Source organism: Lactuca virosa, chromosome 4 (assembly GCF_052849685.1).
Source record: "Lactuca virosa cultivar CGN04683 chromosome 4, Lactuca_virosa_CGN04683_v6, whole genome shotgun sequence".
NCBI classification, from domain to species: domain Eukaryota; kingdom Viridiplantae; phylum Streptophyta; class Magnoliopsida; order Asterales; family Asteraceae; genus Lactuca; species Lactuca virosa.
The window spans coordinates 143,073,021-143,083,126 of record NC_136429.1 but is presented as its reverse complement, the minus strand read 5'-3'; the positions used below and the strand labels follow the sequence as shown (position 1 = coordinate 143,083,126).

At 30.9% G+C, this 10,106-nt stretch overlaps 1 protein-coding gene across 2 annotated transcripts; it reads right to left on the bottom strand.

Annotated features, from left to right (window-relative positions):
• Positions 1-1,863: 1,863 nt before the first annotated feature.
• Positions 1,864-5,109, bottom strand: LOC145168542 (uncharacterized). Of its 2 annotated transcripts, none has more exons than XM_079087330.1 (13): positions 5,011-5,109; positions 4,171-4,281; positions 3,961-4,059; positions 3,704-3,864; positions 3,519-3,591; positions 3,329-3,403; positions 3,121-3,231; positions 2,995-3,040; positions 2,813-2,882; positions 2,607-2,700; positions 2,435-2,530; positions 2,144-2,367; positions 1,864-2,062 (listed from the first exon to the last, which is right to left on the bottom strand). In XM_079087330.1, exons 2-13 carry the CDS (start codon positions 4,240-4,242, stop codon positions 1,936-1,938), a joined length of 1,248 nt encoding a protein of 415 aa, XP_078943456.1. In that variant the 5' UTR covers positions 4,243-4,281; positions 5,011-5,109; the 3' UTR covers positions 1,864-1,935. The 2 variants fall into 2 exon arrangements, with proteins under 2 accessions (XP_078943456.1, XP_078943457.1); XM_079087331.1 differs by having other exon boundaries at positions 2,813-2,867.
• Between the last annotated feature and the right edge of the window lie 4,997 nt (positions 5,110-10,106).

Genomic DNA, 10,106 nt, shown 5'->3' with positions numbered 1-10,106 from the left:
ATGAAATATTTTCGTATACTCGTTGCATGTTTGTTTTGATATAGATAAGACGTTGGGTGGTAATACGTTAGAGAAAATGTTAAGAGTATATGACATTTTATGGTATTATACTTTCTTATCTAGCATGCAAAATATGTATGTATCTCCCCCCAAAATTTGTAAAACTCAAAGAAAAGGGGCCATAAAGACTCACCTTTGTTGCGTGATCCAAACCCGAGACTTGTTTGTTTTTAGGAAGGCTTCTTGTGTCACCTTTAAAACCGGTACTTATGCAGATTTCAAGTTGTTTTGGGCGATCAATCAAAATGGGTTTATGGTCTCTAACTTCCAGCTCAAAATCAGCAAAGAAAAGTAGAAGAGGTGAATGTTTACGTGCGTTTTTGGGGTGCCTCAAGGGAAGAAGATGTATGGGATTTATATGGTTATAAATTTGTAATGTGGGTCTCATGTGATGTGGGCAATAGTTTATGTTGTACAAGTTGCATGCAAAAGTTCTTTTCAATTGTAGTCTTTGTAAAAGAAACATGGGTTTTAGCCAATTGAAGTTATGCCCATTTGTTCTTATATAATCATGATACTAAATAACTAGTTGTGACAATTGAGAGATGCTCCATGTAGGGAAATAGGCATTGAGGTACAACCACTATTTTTCATCATGAATTCTTGTATTGTATGATATTATTGGTTTCTGTTTTATGATAATTGAGATATGGGGTTTTCTAGGTGGTGTACGCAAGTCTAGCTATTACTATAGGTATGGTTTTATGTTGGTTAAGTAAAAATATGTCATTCCAACTAATGAATGTGATTTAATTAAACAAGTGGTTAGTAGTGTCCCATTTAGTGATGTTCAAATTTTTTAAAACAAATTCTTAATTTTAGGTGGCATGCCACGATACTTGTAAAAAAAACTTTTTATTATTAAACAATATTTTAATGGGTTGAGATGTTTGGAAAGTGGTTATAGATTTAAAAATGTCCCACATATATTTTATTATTCCATCATTTCATTCCTCGGTTCATAATATAAAATTTTTATTGCGGTGGTTTGGTCGACGTTTTTCGACCTAAAATTACCAATTGTTACACATGGATTTACGTGAGATATCCAATGAGTATTAGTGGACTCTTTCTAATGATAACGTTGATACGAGGAGAAGATGACAATGAGTATAATGTAAAAACCGGGGCTTGTACTATACACAAATGTTTTCTTTAGCAAAATAAAATGAATGTAAACAAAACCAACAGTTAGTTACCCTACTAGTAATTTTCCCGAGGCCAATATTATTTTAAGTGTTATGAATTGAAATTGAAAACTTTTTTCTAATTTAAAAAGATAACAACGCCATAAAAGTTTTATGTAAATTTACACCTGGACAACCAAACTATTTATACAAAGTTGTTCGTTTCATCATTAACCAAAGTAGGACCAATATATCAAAGAGACATCATAATTACAGTTTTCAATCACTCTAATGGTGTACAAATTACCATAACACGTTTTGAAGCTTCATTCGAATATTCTCTCTAAAGTCTGTGTTTACTACTAATCTATCTTTTGGTTATTATTTTTCTGGTAAAACAGCTGCATATTTTGCACGTTGACCTACGAAAATTTTCAATTGTGCCGAATACACTAAAAGTCTAAAACAATTAACATTTAATTCGATTTCAAAACACAAAATTGAAGGTAAAAATTTTTCATTTACACTTTCTCAACAGCTCTAAATTCACTGCCACAAATTGAAAGCACAGATATGCAATTCATGATTTTCCCATAAGCACATGGACCAAAACTGTAATTTCCCCTAATTCAAATCACCCACACACAAAGGCCAACGAAGAAAAGCCAAGTTCCACTATAACTTCAAACTTCCAAAGATATATACATGTAACATTTTAAAAAATAATAATAATAAATTGAATATGTTTTTAATACACTGAAGCAAGTTTCTGAGTTTTAAGACCAAATAAGTTTTCAAATAACTTAGGGGCCATTGGAGGCATCTTCACAGACTCAGGGGCCACAAAATTCACAATCTTCTCATGGATATGATACCTGTGAAATAAAAATTCATTTCAGAATGTCAAGGAAAGTTATATAGTTTCCTTTGGTAGGGGTAAATATGTCATTTCATACCTGATCTTCCGGCTTTTAGAAGCGCGTCGATCGACAATTTTACGTTTTTTTGTTTGTAGACTTTTGAGGGCATAAAACGCGGGTTGTTGAGCTTGTAATCTCTTGAGTGCAATACGTGCTTCCGCTGAAGATTCCGGATTAATGGTCTCAAAAAATTCTCTTAATAATTGTTGATAGAATTCCGAGTCATCCAGTAGTTCGGGATCACCATCACCATTTGTTACCTAATCAGGGGTAAATATGTCATTAGTCATTACATACCTCATCTTTCATACAAATAAATGTTGTTACATTTCCAAAAAGTGGGACAACAGATCTCCTTTGTTGCATCCCTTTGATCATTCTACTTGGGTCCCGCATGTAAAATGCAACTTGTTCACTGATATTCTGCAACAGTCGAATAATAAGTGAGAGTAAAATACTAGTAGCATATTTATTAAGAGGGCAAACTTGTAAATTTAACCTGATTGAAAGCTTGAAATTTGTTTTTGATGCCACTTGTCACTTGTGTCTTCCTCTGCCATTTATCCACTGACATGTCTCTAAATGGAGCAATTCTGCATCATAGTGATATTATTAATAAAATGTAGTCAAATTAGAGTCAACACTTGGGAAATAATTTAAGTTTCATGATACAAATTTAATCATAATAAAAACGGAAGTAAATACCTAAACTGCATTTGAGAAATCTTGAACCATTCTTCATCTCCTTTTCTGGAAGCATCTACAGTTGCATCACCTTCAATTAAGACAAATATGTAAAAAGACAACATTTATTACAATAAATGAAAAATACAATATGTATTTTGTTATTTCTTGCATTTAGCCCAATAGTTTATTCTGCAATATACCTTTAGTAGATGCTTCCACAATTGAGGGATTCTTTTCAACAAGTGCCTATTAACAGAAGTTCTCATTAATAAACATTTAGTAGAACAAAAGATAAACTACTCATTATGTTATAAAAAATATCTTACCTCCTGCAATTTAAGAATAGAATCTAGGGTTTTCTTAGTTGAATCAATTAGGTCTGAATATGCTTCTTTAACTTCTTCACAAGAATTGCAGAAAGCAGATCTGATTGGCTCCTGTAGAGAGTTTTCAAAGTGAAAAAGTTTGATGTTTCAGCTTAATAGATATAGATGTTAAAAAGAGTATAAATTTTTTTTGTGATTTGAAGTAAACCTGTGGAAGTCGATTTGATTTTACAAATGATTTCTGTAGTAAAAATCTGAATTCAAGAGTTTTGTCCCAGAGAGCCTTGAAAAAGATCAATGATAATGGATTAATCCACAAGAAACAACAGGAAAATTATCAAGTATGAATAACTAGAAAGTAGAAACACAATATAACAATATATAAAAGACTCATATACCCCTTGATTTTTTACTGCTTTGCCTTTTTGAAGATCCTCGTTTGGGTCTCTTCTTATGTTTCTGAAAAGGTCTCTGCAAAAGTTCACAAGAAAAAAAAATTATGTAAGAGCGAATGATTTGGTATCTGAATTTATGCCATAGTAAAAAAAAATTACAAAAAAATAAAATAAAATAAGGGACTTACTGTTGTTGGTGGCATATATCATTTATTTCCTTCTCGAGTTCTTCCCTATCAGAATGATTGTTGTCTTCTGTTTTCATGTCTACATCATCATCATCATCATCATCATCATCTCCCATAGAAGCACTGTCCTCATTTCCAGAAACATTTTCCTCATTCTCCAACTATGCCAACAAAATGTTTTACATCCATCAATTCATTTGCAATGAAATAAATAATATATAGTAACAAAGATAAAGATGCAATGAAGCTCTGTTTACATTCATAACTTCTATTTCTGAGTGATACTCTTCTTCATCATCACTATCTTCATCTCCATTAGTATGATGATCCTCAATTCTATATTTCTCATTATCCACCTGTAGAATATAGAGGAAAATAAACAATGAGAAAAAAAAAATTAACTCTCTATATATATACACTCTAAGAGAGTTTATTTTGAGAGGAGAAAAACATAAAGAATTACTTACATTCTGAAGTTGATATGTGATGTTATCATCATCATCATCTGAACTAATGTCCCTTTTCTGAACTTTTTTCATTTTATTTGAAGAATTCTCCACTCCTTCAACAAAATCAATCTACAAAAACCAACTCAAGCTTTATATTTAAAGTGAAGCAAACCTTAAGTATGTGTTCTACTCAAATAACTATTCCATACGATATTATTCCTTTATAATCAAGACAAGAAACGAATGCCTACTAACAAATGAGAATATAATAGCACATTTATCAAAGATTCAAGACAAAAGAGCCCATGCGTACAGCATACACAAGAGAGATGCAGGCTAAGTTTACCTAAAGAACACAAAAATCAGAATGTGATGAAAAAATTAAAAACTTTATACAGTCATAATACCTGATTTTTCTAGTTAACTATAATATATGGGGATTTCTATGATTTTCCTAACAAAGGTCAAAGGTATACCTCTTTAATAATACAAGTTGTGGATTTAGGTATCTACCAACAAGGCAACAACTATTTTCGCAATAGTTTTTTTCAGGAATCGGATCACTCAGGTCAAGTCCTTTATCCAAAAGGCATAAACCCCAAACTTGAAGCAGCAATGCAACAGTAATCAAGAATAAGTCACCTGAAGTCGTTAAATTAACATAGTTGAAACAGTATAGGCCACTAGATTTCAAACTCAGAAACCTAAAACCCTAACATGTATTCTGCAAAAGGCATAAACCTCAAACTTAAGCAAAATATTTGTAATGTCGGCATAGAAAACATCCAAATTTGGAAAAGAGCATGAACTCAACGCGAACGCGAATGGAAAAGAGAGTCAAGAGCAGTTAGTACATACCAAACGGTGGTGGTTGAACGGAGAGCGAGATACAGAGCCACAGAGGTAGAGGAGAGCAGCCGGAGAGCATTACATAAACCCTCTCCCTCCCGTGTAAACAATAAAAACAGATATAATAGTTTGATTTACGAATTTACATATATGCCCTTCGTAAAGCTATGGGGTGTTTTTTGTTATTTTAGAAAACCTCTTCACACCATTAGGCTGAAGGGACTGGTGTGTCACGTCACTCGTTACCACAATAGTATGGTTTCATACCATACCCAAGGAATGGTGTAACATTTTGGTTTTTTTTTAATTAAGTAAAAACTATATTTTTAATAAAAACCATTCATTTCATTACTTCAAAATAAAAATAACATTACATTCCATTACTCAAATAAAAATCCTACAAACTTCAAAAAAAAAAAAAAACACTAGAAATTTTAAACCTACAAACTCAAAAAAAAACATACATTAAACGATTAAATAAACACACTACATGAAGTCGTCCTCCGAGAACTCGTCTTCCGAGTCATCCTCCTGATCCAAATTGAGGTTAATGTGTTGCATCCCGTAAATGTGTTCCACCAAATTCATACGAAGATTGTGAAATGTTTTATTGCAACGAACCTCTGCTCACTTTTCAATGTACTCGTCACCCCCAATTTCTATTGTTTGTTTCGCGGGAATGGTTTCCTCTTCATCATACTCACATATCGTTCTTCCTTCATTTTTGATAATCATATTATGCAGTATTATACATAGACCTGACAAAACATGACACGACACAAAAACCCGACACGAAATTAGCGGGTTAAGGTCAGAGATTTCGACACGTTTATGTAAACGGGTTGACACGGCACGACACGATAATTAAACGGGTAGGGTTAGGGTCAAGACTTTCAACTCGAAGATGACTCGAATATGACCCGTTTAATTATATATTATTTATTATAAATTTCATATTTTATAAATATATTATATGTTATAGACTTATAGTAGGTCAAACTCAAGAATTAGAAGTAATATTCAAATTTTCAAAGTTACTTAATTTTAGTCATCCTCCCCAACTTTAACTCTTTTCATTTTCCCTTCTAAACTTACTATAAATTTTGTCATTCCATCTCATAACTCCAGTGTTTCACTTTTTTCCTTTTTGCTTCCACAACTCCTACTTTCCAACCTTTAAAATATTTCAACCTGACATGACACAACATATTTACAAGGTCTAAACCTTAACTCGAAACCCGACATGAAACCGATATGAAAATAAACGGGTTGACACGGCACGACACGATAATTAAACAGGTCGGGTTAGGGTCAAGCCCTTTCAACTCATTTAATGTCTTGACCCGACACGACACGACACGTTTGTCAGGTCTAATTATACATGCATACATGACTTGCATGCATTTTTTCCTCGCTGAAAAAAAATTGTTGGTTTTTTCAATATAAACCAACGTTTCTTAAGAGCTCCAAAAGTCCGTTCGACATCCTTCCTAGCTTTTTCTTGAGCTTTATTGAATTTTTTCCGACGAGTATCATTCAGACACGTAAACGATTTAACAAAAACTGCGTACTCAGGATAGATCCCATCAACTAGATAATAACCATATTTATATGGTGTTCCACACAATTGGAAAGAAGAATCTGGTGCAGATCCATCGTATATGTTCTTAAATATAGGTGAACGATTAAGAACATTAATGTCGTTGAGGGACCCAGGAGAACCAAAAAAAAGCATGTCAAATCCATTGATCCTGTGATGCCACCGATTCAAGTATGATCGTTGGATGTCCATGATCACCTCGGGTAAATTGACCATGGTGTGAGGCAGGGCAATTTTCCCATGCCCAATATAGACAATCTAAACTTCCTAACATTCCAAGAAAGCCATGTATGCTAGCATGATGAGATTGCAATTTCATGATGTCATTGCGTGTAGGCTTACGTAAATATTTTGGATCATAAAACTGAATAATAGTTTTGCAAAAATAGTGTAGACTATCTCGTGCGGTCCTAGCTGACATCCTACAACTCTCGTCCAACGCATCGGGAGGGATGTCATATGCTAATTGACGAAGTGCAGCTGTATATTTTTGTAAATGGGTGAAACCGGGTGTACCTCTATCATCGGGCCGTTGCTCGAAAAAATCACACTCCCTCGTTACATCTTCGACTATATGTTCGTACAATGGTTTGAACATTCTGAAGCGCCTTCTAAAGTAGTATCCTTAAAAAGTGGCATTTTCTTGAAAGTAGTCGTGTACCATACGTTCATTTGCATCTTCACGATTTCTAAAAATATATCTTCGTGTTCTCTGTTCAGCACTGCTGGATGCCCTACTGCATGTCGCTTCATACGTTTGTTCCATAAATTTAGCAGCAACGACAAAAACATCGAACATAACATCAAACTCTTCAGAAGAATCGGACGAAGACATTTTTTTGATTTTTTTGAGAGGTAATGTAGTAGAAAGATAAACAAAAAAATATATGAATGGTTGAATGGTTTAAATAGATGTTAAAGTTTAAAAGAAAAAAAATAATAAAAAAAAATAAAAACTCATTTTTTTCTGTTTGCAACGGTCAAATGCGCTACCCAATCACATTCCTCCATTGACCGCTCCCTCCGAAGGCCGCAGTGCACCCTAGGCTACACCTGGACCGCACTCAGGGGGCGGTGTTCGTGCTTATGTGGCAAGTGGAGTGCGGTCCAGGCCACACCCACTCCGTATAGTCTTACGTGCAACACTTGCCCTTTCACATCATGCAGTTTGTTTTTTGGAAGACTTCAGACTACAAAACATATGGACGTGTTATACGTGGCATAGCACTTGTCTTGCATCTTTAAACCTCATCGACTTTTATTTTTTACCAAAGTGATTTTTTTTTTTTTTTTGAAATTTGGTATAGCTTATTTTATTTTATTTTTTTAACTTTGATTTAGGGATTTAATAGAATTTCATTTTATAATTTCCGTAATTTTTTATAACTTGATTTTCTTTTAAAAAAACGTTGATTATTTTATTTTTTTTACCGTTTCTTTTAATAATATTTTCAGTTTTGTTTACATTTTTTTAACATGTATAATTATTTTACGAACTTTGTAGACATTGTTTGAAATATTTTGTTAATTTTTTTTATTATTTTCTTTTTTATGTTCTTTAAAATTAGTTATTTTGTAGAATAAAACTGATAGCTTCTTTTATATTTTTTTTAGAAATTTTATTATTATTTTTTTTTGCATGTTCTTTTTACTATTTTTTAAATGTTTTAAAACTATAATTATTAAAATTCCGGCGTTGAGAACTATTTTCAGGTTAATAAAATTAGTTTATTTAAATTTCAGTCTACTGCAGAGATTAAAAAACAAAATGTTTTTTATTATAGACTGCAGTCGTTTGGTCTATCTTTTTTACTGTAGAGGTTGCAGATATGGTCTGCAGCTGTTCGTTGATCCTCTCAATAGTCAATTTCCCGTAGAAATAATGAATTTGTTTAAATAAAAATGAGATATTTTGTGAATATATAGTTGTTAAAAATAACACAATTTTTATAATGTTTTTATATCTCATCATATTTAACAAATCGTTAACTAAACTTAGTTTATTAATAAAAATAAACTTCGATAAGTTTAATGTTGATTAGTGTATATATATACCAAACTTAAATACAAAAATTAACATGACTAACTAATGTGGAAAATGTAATATACACTTTAACAAGAATCGTGTATGATATTATGAAAGTCTTTTAAAAATTAAATTAATATGTTATACTTATTTTGTTTGATAATATCGAATTATGTATTTTAATTGTAATTTTTTTTTCGTACTTTTCAAATATAATTAAATAAAAATAAAGTAGTATTTTATATAAAAGAAATATAAAAATAGTTAAAAATGAAATTATTAAAATTTATATTTTCAATATATTATTAAAAATAGAAAAAATAATATATATGATGATAAGGTTGCAAACTAAAAATATCGATAAGTTATATATATATATATATATATATATATATATATATATATATATATATACACGATCATTTGAGACCATATTAATTTTGTGAGACATGAGGACGCGATCCTAGCACTTATCTTAGAGATCAAAAAAATAAAAATAAAAAATTATAAAATGGAAAATAATAAGAAAAATCCAAAAATTCTTTTTTTAAATATTATTTGCGTTGTTTAATTTATCCAAAAAAAAATTTAAAAATAAAAATCACCGTTTTTTTTTTTTTGAATATGAGTAAAATATTATAATAGAATATTACACCGTAAATAATCAAATCGAACTTTTAGAATGTTAGAATATTATAATATTCTACTAAAATTGATCGATAGGTTAAAATATTCTAATATTCTACTTGAATTTTTAGATTTATTAGAATATTCTAATATTCTATTAAATTTTTTTGAATATTTATAGTTTAATATTCTAGTAGAATATTCTAAAATTCTAAAAATTCGATTTGAATATTTACAGTATAATATTCTATTAGAATATTTCATGTATTTTTTGAAAAAAAAAATGGTACCTTTTATTATTATTTTTTTTTTGATAAAAAAATGACGAAAATAATATTTTTTAAAAACAAATTTCAAAAAATGTCATTTATTTTGCATTTTAAATTTTTTTTATCTCCAAAATGAATGGCTAGGATTAAGTCACCGTGTCTCACAAAATATGATGGTCTCACATGAACCTAACTATATATATATATATATATATATATATATATATATATATATATATATACACACTAGCCGTATACCCGCGCTAAACGACGGGTTCGAATAATTTTTTCAAAAATTAGTTTCTAGAGGTGATTAGTTTTTACACAAATAAGAGTGAGATGAGGTGGTGAGGGCTATCAATTAGTGAGTAGCAAATGAAAGAGTTGGGACGAACGAAAAGGGTGATCTGAATCGAGGGGAGAGGATTGTGCAATCAATTAGTCATTATATAAATAGATGGGCACCTGTATTTAAGATATTTTTCGAATTCAAAGTCAAATATAAGAGTACTTTGTCGAGTACTTTTTAATTTGTGTTACGAACCAATCATTATATATGAATTAGGGTGGTTTGGTTTTTCCT